Consider the following 22,488-nt stretch of genomic DNA (forward strand, 5'->3'; position numbering starts at 1 on the left):
TATTAATATGCATGTTAAATTAAAATCTTGGTATCAAACAACTGTTTAGTAGTCTTAAATATCATATTATAGTATTCAGTTAATTAAAAAATTGGAAACAAGACATTTAACATTTGTTGCTTTCAAGGCCTCGACTATAAACAAGTGATCATATAGCATTGGTCACTTAATTTTGTGTTCAAATGCTAATAAAGATGGGGGAAAATATAATACATTACTACTATCTTAACTCCAAATTGTTCGAAATCTCTCACTGTTTAGTCCAACATTTAAACAACCACTAAGACATTAGTGTTAAAATATTCCTCAAAAGTACAAGGGTTTGTTTTATGACTTATCTCCTTATAGTTGAATAAAAAGATTTTCTTTTACATCGGATGCTGCCTCATGAGCATCCGAAGAAGGGTCAAATATAATGTAAACAAAGGGTGTAAAATAGTGAGCTTTTTGGATGCCTAGAGAAGAGAAACTAAGAGTTATGGATAAGAATGTAAATAAATAATTACATTAAAAAAAAAAAACAAAGAAACAAAAGACAAAAAGTAGTGATTAAAAATTTGAAAGCAAGGGCTTCCATGCAGAACCCTAGAAGATATGTACTATTATATATTTGGAGCATAGCAATAGTCCATAAATTTAGAAACAATTGGTTGCATTGATCCGTCCAAAGAGAGGAAGCATTATAGCAAAGTCAAATCCATTTAGAATATTTAAATAAAAAATTTGTAAAATAAGCTAACGGTCGAATTCCACTTCCATTGTTGTTGCAAGGACATAAGAAATTAAATAGAACATGGAATATCACACAGAAGGTTTAGCACATGATCGACCAACATATATCAGACCCAGACAAGGGCACAAGAATTTTGAAATGAAGCAAGGATTTTGTAGCTTTGCCTTCAAAAGGGCACCCAAAAAAATAGTACAAGAACAAGAAGACAAATTATTTGAATTTCAGTTTCTATGCTAGTCTGTGAATCAAGACAATAAGTACACTAATTGAATGTGGGTTGTTTTACTTTTACACGAGCAGCCAAAAAATGATCTTATTATTCATTTGTTTTATCTCCAATTTTTAGTGAAATGACATGACTATCTTCTTTAACTGGGGAGATTTAAATGTGAATAAATTGGAAAATAAAGGTATGGATGGGTGAAAGTTCTTCTCTACCATATAGCTTTTTGTTATGTATATTGAGAATATAATACATATGGCATAATGGTTAAAATTAAGTGGATATTGAATCTTAAATTGCCTCCTATTGCAATTTTATAGATTATTACAGGCCTCGATGTCCTTCTTCCGATACATGTAGCCCAAGGCCCACCTTAGAGAAATTGGAAATTAACAACTCCCTCCTAAAGTGGACGGACCCTCTGGGCTCAAGGGGGCCCGGGCCCCTCTGGGTCCAAACTATTTTTTTTAGTTATTATATTTTTAATTTTTTTAGTTTTGGCCTCTTTTAAAACCTTAAGTCCCCTATTTTCCTTAATAAGCCTAGCTAGCCTCACCCAAATGACAACTATCCAATCTAAAACTTTAAAAATAAAAAAAAATCGTAATGGTGATTGTATCTTAGCAAAAAAAAAAAAAAAAAAAAACTATTTTACTACCAAAAAACCAAAAAATTATATGTTATTGGAGAAGCTAAAACTAAATTTTTTGCTACTACAGTAAACCGGTATAAATATTAGTTGACTATAGTAAGTTGTTAAAAATAAAATAAAATATTTTGTTAAGATTATATATCTTCCTTCAATTAAAAAACTTAAATTCTCCCTCTTCCTTTATTATTTTAAGGAGTTTTTTTTATATTATTTTAAATAAAGTGATAAAAAATAGAACATTTGATATTGAATGTATTGTAAAATGAGGTGGAAAATAGATAAAATAACTTTTAATTTTGAGGTGTTAAAAGCTAAAATTTGTAACAATACCACCGTGAATGCTCTAATTTCAAAAAAAAAAAAAAAAAAAAATCCTAACCAACCTACTATTAAAAAAACATTATTTTGTTTTTTGTTTTTGTCTTTGTTGGTAAATGGTTGCCTCTTAATGTATTTAGAAATAACGATTTGTGTATTTATAATTTTGTAATATTATATGGATGCCTATTTAGAGTTTTTTTTTTTCGTTGTACCCCGGCCCTGCTAGGTTAAAATCCTGGATCCGTGCCTATATTATAAGGATAGAATCATATCGGTCTTATGATGAACAACAATCTCATAAGCTACATACTATTCACAAAATTAAGCTAATTTTAAATCCATTCTCATGGTTAATATTATGGTCCATAATGTGACTAAATGGGCCCTTTTGAATTCTTTTGAGGGATTGAATCATCTCTTACTTATTAGATTTTTGCCCTGGATATCAGAATGAATATGGGTTTGATATTTCATCATTGTGTAATATATTTTATGTTTCTCTTTCAATGAAATTTATTCTTACTTAGCACCAAAAAAACAAAAATCTCAAATTACATATTTGTTTAAATTAAAGATGTTTTTGATGGGACCTATGAGCTTTGCTAATTGGATACAAGGTAATCAGCCCTAAAGTTGAAGCCCATAAAAGGGAAAAGAAATGGAAGCCCAAGCAGCTCTTGATGCGCTTACTTTGGCCCAAGTTGAAACAAATATTGACAACATATCAGCTGCTATTTGTTTTGGGCTTAATCTCCTCCCCCCCTCTCAAGAAATCAGCTGAATCTATCAAATACATTGAAGTTGTATTTGTGCACTGATTGTTTCAGCATCAATGTTTTCTAGAAAATAGTTCATTTTTCAAATAACTGTTTTTAGAAAACTATATCATTTTCTAGTGTTTGGTAATAACATTGAAAATGAACTTAAGAATGTTTTCTGGTATTTGGTATGCAAATTTTTATTTTTATTTTTTATATTTCTTGTGTAATTTAAAACGTGTGTATTATGTAAACCAACTAATGTAACCAATATAAATAATAATAAAAAACTAAGAATGAATTTGGTTTTCATACTAAAATTTTGACAATAGATACAATCAAAATTAGTTGTCAAATTTTCATGATTTCTACTACTCATCTTGCTCATATATATGGATAGGAACATCCACACACGCGCGCGCGTGCGCACACACACACATATATATTAACCATTTGTCTATATACATAAAATTGACAGGGGAATACATCTTTAATAAGTACAAATAACAATAACTTTTAATTGTCTACTCTTTTTGTTGGTACATTAATTGTCTACTATGGTCAATTACAAGTCTTTTATATTACTCAAAATTATGTATTTATATAATGTATCTACATAATATATCATCACTACATAGTATCTACATAATGTATCACTCATCTTGCTCACACACACACACACACACACATATATCAACCATTTGTTTATATACATAAAATTGACAGGGGAATACATCTTTAATAAGTACAAATAACAATAACTTTTAATTGTCTACTCTTTTTATTGGTACACTAATTGTCTACTATGGTCAACCACAAGTCTTTTATAGTACTCAAAATTATGTATTTATATAATGTATCTACATAATATATCATCATTACATAGTATCTGCATAATGTATCTGTCAACAAAAAAGATTATCCTATGTAAAAGCAATTTAGAGCCATATAGGTATTATGTTTAAAATTTTCGTTTTTTACTTCATTCATTCATTCATTCTTCTTTTTTATTTTTTTAGTACTTTTATGTGCAAAAAACTTCTACCTGGAATCCATCAAACCAAAAATTTCTTAGAGAAAAAATAAAATAAAGTTTGAAATTCAAAGTAAAGAATTGAGATTTTGGTAGAGAGGAATGAAATAATTACCGTTGCAAATATATTCTCTTTTGCAAGTTGGTAAAGAGGAATGAAATAATTACTGAGCAATGAGAGAAAAAAAAATCTAATCAAAGACCTATGTTATAAAGGGGAAGAGAAATATGGAGAGAGAGAGAGAGAGAGAGAGAGAGAGAGAGAGAGAGAGAGATCTATGGAAGAGGAGAGACCAGAGTTAGTGACAATGAGGATGTGATGAAAGAAAAAGAAAAGGGAAGAGAGAAAGAGTGAGAGAGCATCCCATGAGAGAGAGATTGTTTCCCAAAATTTGTTTTTGGAAAACAACCTATAAAAAACAAGCCTTATTTTTAGTAGGATTTTCTATTGACTAAAGATAGTTTTCCGTTGACCAGTTTTTTTTTGTGTGCTACCAAATATTGGAAAATGTGGAAAACTATCTTTATAGAAAGTTTTCCAGCAAAACAAATAGAGCATTGATATTGGCTTCAAAAGTTAGTTTTTTTTACTATTTAGTTTGTTTTTGCTAAATAAACTGTTGCCAAACATACTCTTGAGTTTCTATGTGGTCTTTTAACATTCTGAATGATGATTCTAGGAATTGAGGACCGACCGACCCAGAAGATCAACCTCAAGCCAAACAGTCAAGGTAAAAAAATAACCTACTTTTGAGTTTTTTATTATATTATATAATTTTTCTTTTTGCATGGTGTAGTTAAATTCTTTAAAAAAATTCTGTTAACTTTTAATCCATATCCAAATTTATGTAAATAGAAATGGATCCCATAGATTTAGGATTGAAGCCAAACACATAATTTGCTCGTGAAATATAAAAACTGAGGAACAATTACTTGAAAGTATCAAGAAGATTAATGTAAAGGCTTGAGTTGAGTTTCTTTTGGTGCGGGTAGTTGTCCAAGGCTCCAAGTAATTGGCAGTGATCTTGGGTCCAGGTAACATTAGTCACGTAAAATAAGTGTAGGGACATAGCTAGATATTTAAGACTTAAGGTAGTGTGTGCAATACAACATGTGCATAGGTATATGTGTTCACTGAAGGGTTGGCATGCCTATCCACTAAAGGTTACTAGGTTCGTGTTTTTTATTCTCTCAAGTTTAGTCAAGCAGCCTACAATTTTTATGCAACTACTGATTCTTTAAATTTTTTTTTAATAATTATTTTAGTTCTAGACTTTGAATCAGTTCAAATTAGAAATTGCAACTTAGCCTATGACATTCTTTGAATATGTTTCAAAAAATTACTGCCAAATTTTGTCACTAACGCTACTTCTCTTGACTATATGAAATTCTTTTTGAATTTATTAGTTCTCCAACTTGGATCATGATTTTAACAAAGTTGATCTATGGACTCACAGAGTCTGCTTTTTAAAATTTTCTTTTAGGCCTTAACTACATTACTACAAAGGCAATTTTTCAATAACTAATGACATATTTGTAACACTTGGATTGAAAATTCATGGTGTCAAAAATATCCCTTATGTGTAGGGCATTTTCAGGGTATTAGGTCTTGGTATGTATTCAGTAAATTCAAGGGTGCTGAAAACTCATTATAAATGAATCCTTACACTTCTATTAATAAGTTGAACAATGAGGAGATATCACCCCTTTCATTTTCTTTATAAAGATGGTTGTGGTTAAGGAAAATTATCTTCCTTCTCGACTCTATTCCATAGTGATACAATGATTGGAAAATTATGTGTTGGGCATAATTTGGTGTATCTTTGTTGTAATTAGCTGAAAGATTCAAGAATTACTTGGAAGAATGTACTTCATAATGATTTGGCAATTTAAGGGAAATTTTGCCCCATCTTGATGAAATATATAGTTTTGATGTCTATTTCTCAAACCATTCATTGCTAGATAGGAGTTAGGTTAATACTCACAAACCAAACCAATTATATGCTTGCTCTCTTTCAAAGGATGTAAAAATAATAATTGTGCAAGTAACTTAACCGAAATAATTAAATAATTGTGAATTCACCCATGCAACACACATATTCTTAATTATGTTACAGTATTTTAAAAAAAAATTATGTTATAGTTATTCATGTTTCTTTTTTATTTTCCTCTTTTTTAATATATAATATAATTGATGCTAATTACGTAAATATTATACCACAAGATTAATTTTTTTTTATAGATCATAAGAATTAGTTAGAAATTATTTCAAAATAAAATTATAAATTATCCATGCATCGTGTGTGATATCATCTAGTTTGTTGAAATTGTAGTGTTGTTGGGTATGTTGTAGACAAGTGCTACAAGATTCATGGCTATTCTCCTAGATACAAAGCCAAGGGAAAGGGTCACTCAGCAAATCAAGTTCATTTCTTTCAACCAACTTTGGAGATGGTATGGAAGAGGTCACCACAGTGACTCTCACTTCATCTTAGTGCCAACAACTTATGTCCATGATTTCATCTCATAGCATGACATCACAGCAGGTGCAACCTGGTTTGGAGCCAACTCTTGGGACATCGTCAAGCAACCACCCTCATCACTCAGCCTCCCAATGCATCTCAGTTTTCTATTTCTTTCAATACAGCAGGTACTGTATCTGTGATTGAGAATAATGGTACTGTTTTTGTGACTGAGAATAATGATTAAAATAAAGTTACCTCATTGGATAAACTACTCTTTGCTTACGTACTTCAATTAGCCTAGATCATTCAGTTTTTTCATCAAATCTTGTTGTCCCTACTGACATTTTTTAACAAGATTGGATTATTGATAGTGGTGCCACTGATCACCTGGTTCACTTTATTTCCTTGCTCACAAAAATAACCTCAGTTGCCCATATATTTGTCAAACTTCCTAATGGTGAATCAGTTTTGGTTACTCACATTGGTCAAGTTCAACTTTCTTCTGATTTAATGCTTGATAATGTTCTGTGTGTGCCCTCCTTTTCTTTTAACCTCATCTCTATTGGTAAATTGACACATCATTTGAGGTGCTGTTGTATTTTTTTGTCCCATTTCTACTTTGTTCAGGACTTACTGCGATGGAAGACGATTGGATTGGGTAGAAAGTATCGGGGTCGGTACATCCTACAGCAAACCAACTTTGAGCAGCTTTCTGCACCAATTTAACTGTCATCTTTCTTGCTTTTTGTCCTCTCCATTTCTGGTGTCTACTCTCCTCAAACAGTTTCTGCAAACTTTGTCTTTCTCAGTTTGTAATGCTTCTAGTGTTGATAATAAGTCCATGCTTTGGTATAAAAGATTAGGACATCCATCTGTTTCTAGAATGCACATAGTGAGTTCTATGAATTCTGATGTGTCTTTCTCTACTTTTGATGTACCTTTATGTACTATTTGCCCTTTGGCAAAACAGAAAAGACTTCCATTTCCTAATGAAAATCATGTTTGTTGTTCAATTTTCGATCTTATTCATTATGATATCTGGGGCCCTTTTTCTATACCTTTTTTTAATGGATTCAAGTATTTCCTTACTATTGTTGACGATTGCAGTAGATGTACTTGGGTCTATTTAATGAAATAAAAATCTGATACACAGAAAATCTTACATTCTTTTTGTAATTTTGTTGAAACTCAATTTCACACTAAAATCAAGTTAAAAAGACCCGTGTTTGCATTTGTATGACTAGATTAATTAAGGTATTTGTTTAAGGATCAGTTGAAGCTTTTATCTAGGAGGAGGATGAAATATGAATTGCTCAAAAATGATAGAGAAGTCTCATAAGTCTTAAAAGCTTATTCACATAAAAATCAACAGATTCCATTGTGATTGAGATCAAAATACAATACGATGATTCTAATTTATGAATTCGTGATTATTCAAATATGATAAATTTAATTTAATACCTTAAAAAATTATAAATATATAATCTAGAGACTTTGCACCTCTAAAGTCTTAAAAGAGAGTTTTGGAGACTTCTTTTTCCTTATCTAGAGTTTTTAGAGTCTCTCTTATGAACTTTTCAATTTAGATAAATTATTTCTAATTTTCCACAATAAAGTTGAATAGACTTATAATGTGTTAGAATCTTGACATACGAGTGAAGAATTCAAAATTCATTTAATTGAATAGGAGACATCAATATCTAACATTGTATACACAGGGTCTTCATTGCTCATGGGGTGAAATTTTTTTGAAGTACTAAATGTCCAATAGAAAAAGATCTGTTAAATTATGATCAATGTCTTAGAAATGTGGAACAATTTTAATATACTTTGAGTTTTGAATCCACATGTTGTTTGGAATGTGAGAGACAGCTAAATTCATTGGGAGTTCTTTTAAGAGATTCAAAATTGTCCATGAACTTAATACTAATCCAAGTAGTGTGTATCCAAATTACAATTAATACTAATGGTATGGACTAACTGCATTTTCAATTAATTAAAGAAATAAAAAGGCAGAATTGAACTCATAATTCTTTCATGTTCAAGGTCTTGCTGAGTTGCATGTGCTATGCAAGAGAACTTAATGAGATTTACCAAAGATACATATGTAAGTCTCAATCATTTATAATGGGTACATCATATAATATATACATAAAATTTGTACTCAATTTTTCAAAAACATCGAAAAATATTGATTTACTTTTGAAATCCATGCTGAAACCTAGGGCAATTAACTCCTGATAAAATCTAACCAATTTGATTTGCATTAGCCACCTATTTAACTAACAATTTCTTCTCAAATCAAGTTGATTATGTACAAATAATTGGTGATTGCTTCATAATTTGACGGGATAATATTCAAGTTGGTACCATATTAATTAGGATCAGTGAGAAATGATTTTTGTGATAGTAGATCCTTGAAACAATTAGATTGAACACAATCAACGTCTTCTAAATTTTCAATTCCATGGATGCATTGTGATCAATTGTTATCAGGGAGATTGATCAATGTAATGTACATTTCCAGATATGGTATACTACTTTTTAATGAATCAATTATTTTCATGAACTAAAATTTGATTTTACAATATTAAAAGAATGAAATAAAATTACAAATTGGATTGCCTTGGACGGTCATATGAAGAAACACCATATTCATATATGTCAATTGAGCGAATTAACTAATAATATAGATATTAACTAGCACAAAGATGATATAGAAATCATCAAAATATTTATTAACATGATCACATGATATTTGTATTGAATATTAAGAATCTTACAATATTTACTCACAGCAAAACAAGACCCTTAAGTTTGTGACTTTTGTGATCTAGGAATTGAAAATACCTAATTCTCCATTGCTTATTCCATAGTAAAGGACCACATACACTCCAAAACCCAACCACAAAGCCAAGTGCCATACCCCCTTTGTTTTCATTGTTGGGTCTTACACCATTTATAGAACAATTATCAGTAAGAGGTGGTCCACAAAACTTGTTTCCAAAAATACTTGATGCATAAAAAAAAAAAAGAGTTTTGGATACTTCATTGTCATTGTTCAGAGTCTTTAGAGTCTCTCTCACGCTGGCAGATCTTTTCAATTTAGAAAAATTGTTTCTAATTTTCCACACTGATACTTTGAGTAGACTTATAATGTGTTAGAATCTTGACAAACAATATTTTTCTAAAGAATTCAACATTCATTTAATTGAATAGGAGACATCAATATTTAATATCATTTACAAAGGGTCTTCATTGTTGATGGGTGAAAATTTTGTGACGTACTAACTGTCCAAAAGAAAAGGATCTATTAAAATGTGTCAGAATCAATTATTTTTTGTATGGAGCAGTATAAGCATCTTTGATTTTATTTATTTATTGTTTTATTTGTTTTGGTTTAGATTGATTTATATAAAGTTAATTAAATTTGATGGTTTAGATTGCAGTTCTCCTAATATTTCAGAATTTGTTATAGATTGCAGGTGGATTTGGTCAGCTCTTCTTGTTTTAAGAAATTTTAAGTAATTTGCTGGGGTTTGGTTCAACTTTTCTTACTTTTGTAACACTAAAAGAAAAATAGCAGTTAATTTAAAAAATGGGTGTTGTGTCTCTAATTTACTGGGTTGAAAATGAAATGCTTAGTTATTTTATTTTTATTTTTTTTTAAAAATGGATGATTGAGTATAGGCTGTATAGCTATTCCTCTTGTATTGGTAGGAGATATTGTTTGGAATTATTTGAATAGTGTTTTAAGAATGGTTGAACAGATTGTTTGTGTTAAAGAAGGATTTCTTTTTAGTTTCAATTGCATTTAGTTTCTTTGTTGTTGCTTGATAATATTAATTGTGATCAATGTCTTAGAAACGTGGAACAATTTTAATATACTTTTGAGTTTTGAATCCATATGTTGTTTAGAATGTGAGTTGCTGCAATAGTTTGTAGCAAATCTTGCTCCAAATCTCATTTCACTCTCCTTTGTGTATGTTTGTTTCTTTTAAAAAAAAAAACTCTTGCTCCAAACTTCGTACTAATCCAAGTACGTTAGTAAGTGTGTATCCAAATTACAATTAATACTGATGGTATGCTCTACCTACATTTTCAATTTTTTAAGAAACAAAAAAGTGGAATTGAACTCACAATTCTTTCATGGTCAGGGTCTTGCTGCCTTGCATGTGCCCCCTCTACCTACATCATTATGTTTCTAATTCTTTAAGTATTATGTAAATTGCCGAGTTGGCATTTTCCTCAAAAAAAAAAAAAAAACTCTTGATAAAATTTAACCAAACATAATTCAATTTGATTTGCATTAGCCACCTATTTATTTAACTAACAATTTCTTCTCAAATCAAGTTGATTATGTACAAAGAATTGGTAATATTCAGGTTTGTACCATATTAAGAAATTAATTAGGGTTTGTTATTGATAAGTTGATAACCAATTGGCCAACAAAAAACATTCGATTCTACAAGTGGGTGAAGCCAAATTATGATTGTCCCTAGTATTTAGTATACAACTATACATGTTCATCAAAAAAAGTATACAACTATACATCACTAACTGCTTGGAGAATCACATTTATTCGAATTCATTGTAAATATACATAGAAATGGAATCTATATTTTTAATTGCTTCACTATTCTTTTCAAGCTACATGATATGGAAAATTGAATTTAGGTTTCATGGATTGCAATCAATGTATTATCGTAAAATCATATTCCTAATATCGGGAATGATTTTGCTTGAGGGATTAATAATTGGAAAACAAACTTCAACCTAAAAAAAGTGCAGCTTCATACACAATCGTTGGAACTTTTTATAAAAAACCTTTAATATAATATTGCTCAAAAACTAAATACTAACGAATATCTTATTGCTTCCTTGGAAAATATAATATATATTCCTGATTATTTCTTAATGACTTTAGCTCAACTAGTGAGATTAGAGCAATCATAGTAAGTCCAAATCCTATCTCATCTTCTTTTTTTTTTTTTTTTATTATTGGAGAATCTATTTTTTCTACATAAAAATAAAAAATAGGTAATTTTTCATCACATCACCTATGTAGCTCAAATTTTGACTCTAATTGCTTTAAAACCAATTTATTTCAACTTTTCCCCAAGAAATGCCATAGCCTCTCAAGCAAACCATGCGCATTAATTATAAAATATGAAATACATTAAAATTTACTAGTGAGTGTGAGAGGATTTGAATCATGAATATTTTTATTGAAAATATTAAGAGATATAAGTGAGCTACAAGACCCTTGGTATTGATCTTACCTATACTAAGTTCTATTAATGGATGCCCTTGGAAAATTTGTTAATGGACAATTTTCAAAAAGTTTCTATACCACTTTTATAGGAAAGAAATTTAAAAAGCTATAAAAAAAATTTAGTTGCTTTTTTTTCTCATAAAAAATTTCTAAAATATCTTTTAAATCAAAATTTTTAAGGCACCCGTTAACTTTTCCCATACTAATTACAATAACAGCTTGTCTAGCACAATCAAAAAGAGGAATTATTGCTTAGTTATGTGTAAATCAATAAGAATTAACACCCACATTGAAGAAACTTACTTCATTGATGAAGTGTAGTAAAGATGAAACTTAATGCAATTAAAACCAAAAGAAATCCATCTTGGCAAAGGATATCCATTATAAATACACAACATTTCCACAATTAATTCCTTTCCAACAATCTCTCCAACCAAAACAAGAGGGATTATCATCTTCATTCACCATGGCAAGAGCTAGTTTCACTGTCTTCCTGGTCTTTTTTTTGGCTAGTGGAGCAGCTATGATCGTATATGGACTAACAACCGAAGAGATTAACAATGAAAAAAAGTATGCCAAGTGCCCAGGTGTGGATGTATGCGATGATGCTGTGTTTGATAATGTATTTAAGAATGGGACTAGAATTTTCACCAATGAGTGTTGTCGTAGAATAGTGGATAGGGGAAGACGTTGTTTTGATGAATATGTGATTTCAAGTCTTTCAGAGGATGAAAAAATGCCCACTGATTGGATGAACCCATCTGTCCAATTTCCCAGGAGTAAGCAAATATGGGATAAGTGTGTCTTGGTTGTTCAGTATTTGGGTCTTTAAATTATTTATGTTTGTTGAGTATGTATCACTATTTGTTATCACTACCGTCTTCGAATAAATTATACAAATTTCCATTAGAATTTGTTTGTCTTATCAACTTAATAATGTATAATGTATATGCTCTTCTAATTTTACAATGCAGTTTTGTTCTTTTCTAATCAAGGTCAAAATTTTATGAAAATTAGTGTATTTTTTATGGCTTCCCCCCTTTTTCACCCATAGGGAAAACAGACTTCCTAAAATTGAAAATGACATATTTAATAGTACTTTTACCGTCAAACAAATGTTAACATAAAATTAGTTTATCAAAAAAAAAAATGTTAACATAATATTATTGTTCTTGATTCAAAAATAAAAAATGTTATTATTTTTTTCATTATAGTGCAGAATTGATTAGATTGTTTATAGATCACTAGATAACCATTTTTTGAAGAAATTATTAGTCTTACATCATAAGGAAAAGAAAAGGTTGAGAATTGCATTGTTATTTTCTTAGATTACATTAGTAAAATTAGGATTCTGTTGGATTTAATTGAATGGTTAATAGATTGGAGTATTTGCTCATTTTCCAAATATAGAGGAAAAAGTTGGTTAGTTTTAAAAATAATGTGAGAAATTGAGAACTACCCGAAAAATAAAGGAGGAAAGTACTTTTTCCTCATAAATAAATTATGCCATATTTATTATTTAGTGTGTGTATATATATATAAAAGTCTACCGATTTTCCTTTTCTTTTAATAATTTCATTTTGATTCATTTAAGTTGTTATTATATTCTAGCTAGCTAGCAACTTTTATATATATCTTGAGGAAAAATTCTTTCCAATATGCATAGACATTATAACATATATAAGCTCTAAATTTGGCTCTAATTTCTTTATAAATCGAATTTATTCCCATTTCTACCCAATGATTACCATAATCCCTCAACCTCAAGCAAACCATTCCCTTTATTAGGAATATGATAAACTGATAATACATTAATTGAAAATCCACTATATTCAATTTAATTATCCCTGTCGTATATCGTATAGCTTAATTAAAAGAACGGTGAAACAACCAAAAACAAAGATTCGATTTCTTTGTATATGTAACCGTGGAGTATGCAACTTCATCTGTAATTTGGACACAAATCACAATACAGCATTTTAATATTTTATAAAGCTCTAACATAAATTGCTCAAAAAGTTAAATAACGGACGATGGTCTACTTGAAATTCATTTATCTTAAAGATACAGAACCATCGTCATAGTTTAGACAACAGAAATTCAAATCCTAGCATATCCATAAAGGAAACTTTTTTTTTTAGGAAGACAAGTTTATTTAGTTTGTCAGATATATATTCTAGTGAGTTGCAAAGGAACTCAGTTGTGGTCAGTGGAACTTTTTTTTTTTTAAGAAGACTAGTTTATTTAGTTTGTCAGATATATATTCTAGTGAGTTGCAAAGGAACTCAGTTGTGGTCACTGGTTCCAGTGACCACAACTGAGTTCCTTTGCAAGAACCAGTGACCACAACTGAGTTCCTTTGCAACTCACTAGAATATATATCTCAAACTAAATAAACTTGTCTTCTTAAAAAAAAAAAGAAAAAAAAGAATCATCAGTTGTGGTCACTGGATGGGCTTTGGGAAGTTGTTAAGGAATGCATCAGCCAACATTTTTCCAAGTTGAACCTGGGCTGGGGTTGACAGGTGTAGCCCATCTCCTTCAAGTGGCAGACCTTTTGCATCAACGGTTTGTAGGTTTGGGAGGTCATTTTCCAGCTGAACTGCTCTAACAATTTCTTCTAGGGTGCTGTTAAAACCTGAAGCTAGAGCCACCTATACATCCAACACACAAAATAAAATATATAAGTTTACCACACCACATGACTTTGCCAAACTCTAAATATACCCACTTTCAAACAAGATTTGCTTCAAATTAAAAGCAAATAAATAAATGGAATAAAAAAAAAACCATTTATACCTGTATTATAGGGAGATTAGGACAGTTCAGATCACTTCTGATGTTAGTAAAGAAATTATAGAGCCTTTCCTTATATATATTGCCATCGGTTTGATTATGACTAACAGTATCAGATTCCCCTTGATACCACAGAAGTGCTTCGATTTTGCCACCACTCCTCAAGGAAGCATCAGCTCTTTGCACCAACTTTGTGTAATCTTCAGAACCCTTGGCCCATTGAGTGATATTAGTACCTCCAATGGCACAGGGCACAAGACCAATCACCCCAAAGTTGGGGTCCTTTGCCAAAAGCTCATGAGCAAAAGGCATGCCGGGTCCAACTCCACAGACCTTTGTATAGTCAATGTCTTTGTGAAGAGGCTCATGAGCTACAACCCAGGTCTTGTCTAAACTGAGTCGCAGAATGAAAGGCCTGGGAGTGCTCTCTGGGGGGATTATCATGTTCCATGTGTTGTTGTTAACCCCACCACGCCCAGCCATGTTGCTTTGCCCAGCCAAAAGAAATATCTTTGTGGGGCTGAGTTCTTGGGATTGAACAATAGAGAAGGCCAGAAGAAATGCTAGAAAAATGTTAAGAGACATTTTTTCGGAGAGAGTAGGGAGCTAGAAAGGTCGTAAATTCAAGAGGTTTCGGCGAACCAAGAAGTACAAGGCTTTTGGCAGAAGGCTCTCAAAGCTTGGAACTTTGAAGCAAAGCTGCTTTGCTTCTTATAGGAGAGTTTGGCAAAGCGGCTTTTAATATTTTGTATTTACGAAACTCTGGAACGTGAAAATTTACTCACCAACACCAATTAAAAGACCTATAGTGGTCCTCCATCAGCTTTGCATTTTTTGGTTAGAGTTGGTAATTGGTCTATTTAAATGAGCATTTCAGGACTACAAGCACAAGGTCAGTAATTAAAATGAGACATCTAAGAAAAAGTGCTAATATCATTTAACAGGAAACTAAATCAGCAATAGAGTTAATAGCGTTTAGTGTGTCGCTATTATGATAGGTTCAAATTCAATTCTCAGCTCTTCAATTTACCCAACCACCTGCGTTGTTGCCGACGTCACTGGCCAGTAAGTTTTCTGTTTCTCTCTCTCATTTTCTTTAATTAATTTATTTTAATGATCTCTTTTGGTCGCTGGAAAAAAAGAAGGAATGTAAGCTCTGTTTTGTGGAATTTGAAGATTGTGCTGATCTGGTCTCTTTCAAAAGCTATGGCATTTATGGGTTTTTCAGCGAGATGTCTTGAATCTATTGGCTTGGACTACAAACTTCAAGCTTGGTGTCCTTGTTGTAGTCCTAGTCGTCCCGGACTAGGTAAGAAATACGTTCAAAAATCATAATTAACGTGCAGACAAAATAGCCCGAATTTCCACCTTAAAAAGAATAAAAATATTACTACTACTAAAGTGATGAAGGGGACGTTATAGTTAATGAGGTCACATGTAACATTTATGAATTCGAAAAATGTCATTCTCTCTGCTCAATGCTTCCTCCATTCCTCTCCATCAATGATGTACGAAGCAGCTGGCATGACTACAACCTAATTGGACAGAAAAGTGACACTTTTTTATGTTTATCTTTGGATGGGGAAGCTTTAGGCTTTGTTTTTTTGAGAAGGAAGCTTTAGGCTTATAAAGCATCGAGTTAGTCCATACTTGGGTAAGGCCTATCCAGTGAGTGAGCCCAATCGACAAAATCAGTCCAGATAAAATACCACCATGATGGGTTTTTGTTTTATTCATAAATGGTAATGCAAAAACTCAGAATAAAAATAGGACAAGTATAACTTGGAATGAATATCTCTACTACCAAATTTTCACTCTCTCACTTGGCTCCCTCAACAACCTAACCTAGAACTAGAATATTCTAGGAGATAAATATCATCTCATTTGTTAAAATGCCATGAAAAATAAACTATTGGTTTTATAAGATTTTTATCTTGATTAGAAAAGGTAAAAAAACCACCAGTGTAATATTTGGTATTAAATCATAAGAATATGTCTATTCTGTTGATAACTTTGATAAAAAAAAACAAATATTAGAAATTTTAATACTTTATTTGAGTATAGTAGTCATACATACTAGAAAAACATAGCATAACTTAATATTCTTTTGGAGGAGCAAGTGATTCTCTTTCTCAAAAAACAAAAAATGGAGCAAATGAATTTGATTCGACAGCCAAAACACATTTATCCCATATTCTCTCACTCAAGGGTAATTGGATAGGAAATTTTTTCAAATAAGTGGGTATTGTTTCATCTCCTGTAAGGTTTGAAGCCACAAATTTATCAAAGCAACGTCATCCCCTATCCACTATTCTTTTACAACACTCATAGGTGAAAAGTCTCCTCTGATCCCTAAATAAATTGAAAAATACAGTATCATCACATATGTCCACACCTGGGCACTTTGCATACTTTTTCTCATTAGCAATGTCTTCGGTTGTTAGTCCATGTACCACCATAGCTGCTTCACTACCCAAGAATAAGACCAGTAAGACGATGAAGCTATAAGATCTTGATGACATGGTGAATGAAAATGATAATCCCTCTTGTTTTGGTTGGAGAGATTTTTAAAATGAAATTAATTTGTAGAAATATAATTTCTTTTGGTTTTAAACTGCATTATGTTACATCTTAGTTTAATGCAAGTCATCAACGAAGTAAGTTTCTATAATGTGGGTATTAATTACCTTAATTTACACACAAGTTATCAGTAATTCCTCTCCTTTGTAGAAGTCATTTCCTTATTATGTGGGTGTGTGTGTATGTATAATGCATATGCAATAAATATCATCTTACGTCATCAATCAACAAATTTTGATACATTTTACTATATATTAAATGGTTGTAATTTACACTTGTTTGCTCCTCCTTCAAACAGTTTAATGCTGAACTAGCTAGACTTTTCATGTCATCGATTCATTGTATACACCATTTTAGCATCATGAAAATGTTTGCATTAATCTTCATTTAGACATTAGGAGTTTTTATTTTTTTTTTGGGTTAGAAGGGGGTATATGTTTGTGAGGTGGAAACTATTTTCCAAGCAGTAGAGTACTAGTTTTACTTTCTTCCAAATAATGAAATAAAATATATAATGATATTGCTTGATAATATATTTGACATTTTTCTGATTTGCTTGAAAGTCCAATCATCATTCCACATTTAAGTTATTTAGTAGACATATATCAATATACATTTTAGGCCATTTTTTGGACCCTAGAAAATAACCCCCACATCAAAATTATATACCCCTTCTCTATTTAATTTTTTTTGGTGCAGCCCCTCCACTTAAATCAAGTTTCAGCACATATATCAGACGTTTCCCCCATAACATAGTATGGAATACTCACCATCTTGAAACAATGATTGGAATTTTTTTTTTTTTTTTGAGTTTTTTGCTTTATTAAAGTAGGAGGATGGATTTATAATAGGAGTATGAAATGTCCATCAAGTGGTTTATAATCATATCAATTACATGCTTTCATAATAAAACATGAGTGCATATGCATGACAAATCATAAAAATCCTATTTTTTTCGCTAATGAATTTATGTGCTATGTAATTCTTTCTCATTAATAGTAAAAGTTATTTTAATCCACTCTTTGAGTAATTTTCTTTTGTTTTAGTTTTCTTAATATATTGTAGTTTTAATAAATCTGTCATGGTTGTTGTAATCATATTCTTTTTTTTTTAATAGAGTTGTTTATAATCATGCCATTCACATGCTTTGTGGTGACTCTGGTGTGTACATATTGAGAACACGACCAAATCATAAAAATCCTATTGTGTTTCTTCTCTTTTACTTTTACTTTCTAGGCAGACTATGCTTTAAATGGTTTTGTGTAGTGTAAAAATATTTTATAATGGTTGAATTTAGTTAAATAATATTCTAGATATTTTTATTTCAGGTTAAATTAACTTGACCTACTTAATTTAGCTCTCTTGTACCTTATCACATAAACAAAATCTGTCACTTATATATTGAAGAAAGCAAAGCTATACTTCCATGCTAGAGCTTCTTCAACAGTTTGCAGAGCCTTTGAAGAATAGATTTCTTTTTAATGAAGATTTTATGTATTAAGAATATAGATTTATATACAATAGTCACTTAATTTTCTTTTTTCTTTTTTCGAAATAAGATCTTAAACTCTTTGGAAAAGCAAGACTGTGAGGGAGGTCTTGATCTCTTTAAAGTGGTTAAAATGCAATATTAATTAGAATATAATATGAGAATAGAATTGACTATATAATCAATTTTGTAATTATCCACCTTTAGGTCAATTGGCATCTCTTAATCTGCCCTATTAGGAGGTTTAGGATTTGAATCTCCTTCTCCAATTTAATGTGGCAAAAAATAATATGTAATTATCTATTTAGAAAAATAGTAAATTCTTCAACCCAATAAGGCCTCAATAGATTAGTGAAAATGATAATAGGTTTTATACTAATTTCATTCTAATCATAAAATTTTGGTATCTAATGATTATGTATACATACAAAATGTAATCAATTTTGAAATATGATGAAAAATAGAATTATAGTTGTTTGATAATAAACATACTACTCATTTTGCTTGCTCCATGATCATGTTGTAAAGGTATACTAGAAGATATTGGCTGGATAATATTAAAGGGAAGGAAAAAGCAAAGGTAGATAAGAACGAAAAATTATTTTCCTATATGTATTTTTTTGGGGGGAAGAAATCAAACAAAATTAAACATTTAATCATCTTCCTTTTCTTCCCTACTTGCGGAAGAAATTAGACATTTGATTAGCTCAGCATCCTTATTTTTTTACTTGTGCAATTGATGTGTCAAGGAGAGAGAGTGAATTAGACCTAGAACTTAAGCAGTGGGTTGATCTAATCATAATAATTTTTAGGGATAATTACAATTACTATATATATATATAGTTTATTGGCTTCAAAAGTTAGTTTTTTTTACTATTTAGTTTATTTTTGCTAAATAAACTGTTGCCAAACATACTCTAATTACGGTAAAAGATCCCCTCGAAATTTTCCCTTGATTGGTGGGTTTCAAAGCTTTGGGTTTTGTGGGTTTTGTGAATTTTTTTTATTTTATTTTTTTATTTTATTGGGTTTGTGATTTCACTACGGTGGTGCAAGTGGTTTGTGTGGTGTTGTTGAAAGGCCATACCTGATACCTAGTTGAATGCCGTCGCCAAATGTGCAACACATCACCAGTTTTCACTGAAAACTCTAAAAGGTAGACTTCTTCGGGTCCGTTTGGATAGAACTTATTGCTGAAAACTGAAAACACTGTAGCAAAATAATTTTTAAATGTGTGAATAGTGCTGCGGGACCCATTTTTAATAAAAAAAATTGCTTAAAAAGTACGCGCACAATGCGCTTGTCCCCCCACAGCAGAAAAAAAAAAAAAAAGAAAAAAAAAAAAGAAAAAAAGAAAAAGAAAAAAGCAAAACGTGGATGCAGCAAATATAAGCTAGATCCAAACACTCCCTTCTTCTATTTCCTTTTCGTGTTTGTGATTGGATCATCTCGTAAAACTTTTTTAGATTTTGATAAGTGCGTAGTGGTAGCTTTTAAGAATATCAGTGATAGATTAAAAGGAAAAAAAAAATTGATATATATTTACAAGAATGATATTAACACAAAAGTAAGTACTATATATATATATGGGATTTCATTGGAGCATTATAACCTTCAACACTAACAATACAACTAGTTCTGCGCAAGAACAAATGCAATATTAAATTACCGATTGTTTCAAAAGTTTACCGATTAATTATTGAGACAATTGGTAATTTAAAATGCAATGCAGGGCATAATTATTACAACCTAACTGCTGCAGAAGCAACAGAGAAAGCCTCATTTTTGCAGAAACTACAGGTCAGTTACAGAGAGAGAGAGAGAGAGACCACTTTTAACATTAGAGAAACTAGAATGCTCACATACTAAAAAAAAAAGATACTACAGTAACCATCAGCTAAGGGCTCTCAACTAAAGGCAATATGTCCTCTCAATACCCCAAATTAACACACACAACTTTGTTTAGGATGGATGTACCCTTTCATTTGTTGCTGCTATACCTGCCATTTTGCCTCTAATGAGTTGATGGTTTAATATGTTACCTTTTGAATTTTTAGGTTTCAATACTTTTGATTTGTTACATTCCTAATTAAAGGGTTTAAATGTAACTCTTTAACCAGTTGTTGTTTCTCTCTTTATATATTGATTGCAGAGAGCTAAGGACCTGAACTGAAGTATTGCGAATCTGCAAGGCATAGTGCCCGCGAAGCTTTACAATTCCAAATGACCTCATACTTTCAAGACTACTAGTGAAGTCTCTCATGCGATTCAAGTGCGTATCCAAAACATGGCACACTTTGATCAGTAGTCGCCAATACGCTAAATCCCACTGTCAGAGAGCATCTCAAAACCCCAACCGCATGAACGTCCTTGTTTTGACTGACAATTGTGTTCTATCAGTAGGTTATCGAGCACTGTTTTGAAGTCGTGTTGTTCATAGTCAACTTGTTGATGTTGATTTTCATGGTTTTCCATTGTGTGGTGAAGAAGATGTTGAGACAAACTTGGCTTCTTGCAATGGCTTGGTATGTTTTGAATTATATAATGCGGACATATGTACATCCCAATATTTGGTTTGGAACCCATCTACAAGAAGTTACAAAAACATACCAAGACCAACATCAACACCTGATTCAATTTCCTGTTGGCTTTACGGTTTTGGTTCTGGCTACTATTATTCCACTGATGGTCACAAGATAGTAAGGCCCTACCAGATTTTCCCTTTCGATAGATTGCGGATCGAGATCTTTTCACTCAAGACCTTTACTTGGAGGACAATTCTGCTGGATGAGGACGATATTTTTAACTGCATCGTTCCATTTAGCCCAAGGACTATACGCTGCAATGGGGCAATTTATTGGAGTGCTAGCCATTATATGCAACCGTCAATCATTTATTTTGATTTAGCGGATGAGATATTTCATGAGCTGCCATGACCAGAATCTGTTTCTTATAACACGAGATGAATCATAAGGAGAATATTACGATATGTCAGCTTTATGGGAGTTAGGGACTTTTGGAGAACACCTGTGTCTATTTGTGTGCACTGGCGAGTCCTGCAATAATTTTTGTGTTCAGCTATGGGTGATGAAGGAGTCTTGGACCAGATTGGCGACCATTCCATATTGGAGCAGTTGTTTGAGGCCTATATGCGCGTCAAAGAATGGTGAAAAAGTTTTAATGCTGGAGACAAAAGTTGAGCGTGTTGAAATGAATTTATTATGCAATGTCAAATTGATGTCTGCAATTTGAAAGAACACACCTATAGAAGAATATTCTATGATCCCAAGCTAAGAATTGAGGAAACCACATATCTTGAAAGCCTCTATTCAGTTAATTGCAATGATGGATTTGATGTGGGAAACTAAGAGCTAGAAAACTGATCAGGTAAAATATATAAGTGTGAATACTATAGCATGTGATACTTTTTAACTTTAGATTTTAGAACAAAATAATATATTACTTGTCAAAGTCGTACCTGTTCTAGGGTATTGCATGGGGTGTAATAGCTCTAATCTCAGTCCTTGAAATAATGTAACGGCTACAATGAAAGAACACATCATTGCACTTTTACATATTATTAAAGGCTTTGATGTCCTTCGTTCGACACATATACCCCAAAGGCCCACCCAAAGGAATTGGAAATTAATAACCCACTCCTAAACATAAGGATAGAATCATATCATTGCCTCCCTTCTATGATGAACAATAATCTCATAAGCTACATACTATTTGTTAGGTTCTAAAACTTTAGAGCAATTGGCAAACCATGAGCACAAACTTGTCCAAATATAAATTCCTAAATCTATAGGTTTGATTAGACAATGATCAAAGGGTTACAAGTCAGAATACAAGAACATTCAAGCTGCGGAAATGAGAATTCAAGTTCTGAAGAGTTCAACCGATTGAAAATCGCAGGCATGATTTTTTTGCAGAATTTAAATCAGGCTCAAGCTCGCGAAAACGTTTAGGGTTTTAGTCCAGCACTACTAGGTATAAAAAGAAACACCCTAACTACATTTTCATAGATCTGAAAAGACTTTGGAGGTACTCTTATAAGATCTAAAAGGTATTGTGCCTTCCTCTTTAAAAGTTGCTACCGGAAATCATTCTCATATCTTTATAACCGGTAGATCTGAAGTTGTTGCAACAAGATCAACATT

The 22,488-nt window shown here is 31.5% G+C and overlaps 1 protein-coding gene and 1 pseudogene across 1 annotated transcript; one reads left to right on the forward strand and one right to left on the reverse strand.

Moving 5' to 3' along the window:
• Positions 1-13,850: 13,850 nt before the first annotated feature.
• Positions 13,851-14,908, reverse strand: LOC142618246 (putative carbohydrate esterase At4g34215). The gene is made up of 2 exons (XM_075791150.1): positions 14,260-14,908; positions 13,851-14,114 (listed from the first exon to the last, which is right to left on the reverse strand). Exons 1-2 carry the CDS (start codon positions 14,839-14,841, stop codon positions 13,905-13,907), a joined length of 792 nt encoding a protein of 263 aa, XP_075647265.1. The 5' UTR covers positions 14,842-14,908; the 3' UTR covers positions 13,851-13,904.
• A 1,775-nt stretch (positions 14,909-16,683) lies between these two features.
• LOC142620286 (F-box/kelch-repeat protein At3g23880-like) lies at positions 16,684-21,693 on the forward strand (annotated as a pseudogene).
• Positions 21,694-22,488: the final 795 nt, after the last annotated feature.

The sequence above is a fragment of the Castanea sativa genome, chromosome 12 (genome assembly GCF_040712315.1).
Source record: "Castanea sativa cultivar Marrone di Chiusa Pesio chromosome 12, ASM4071231v1".
Classification (NCBI taxonomy): Eukaryota; Viridiplantae; Streptophyta; class Magnoliopsida; order Fagales; family Fagaceae; genus Castanea; species Castanea sativa.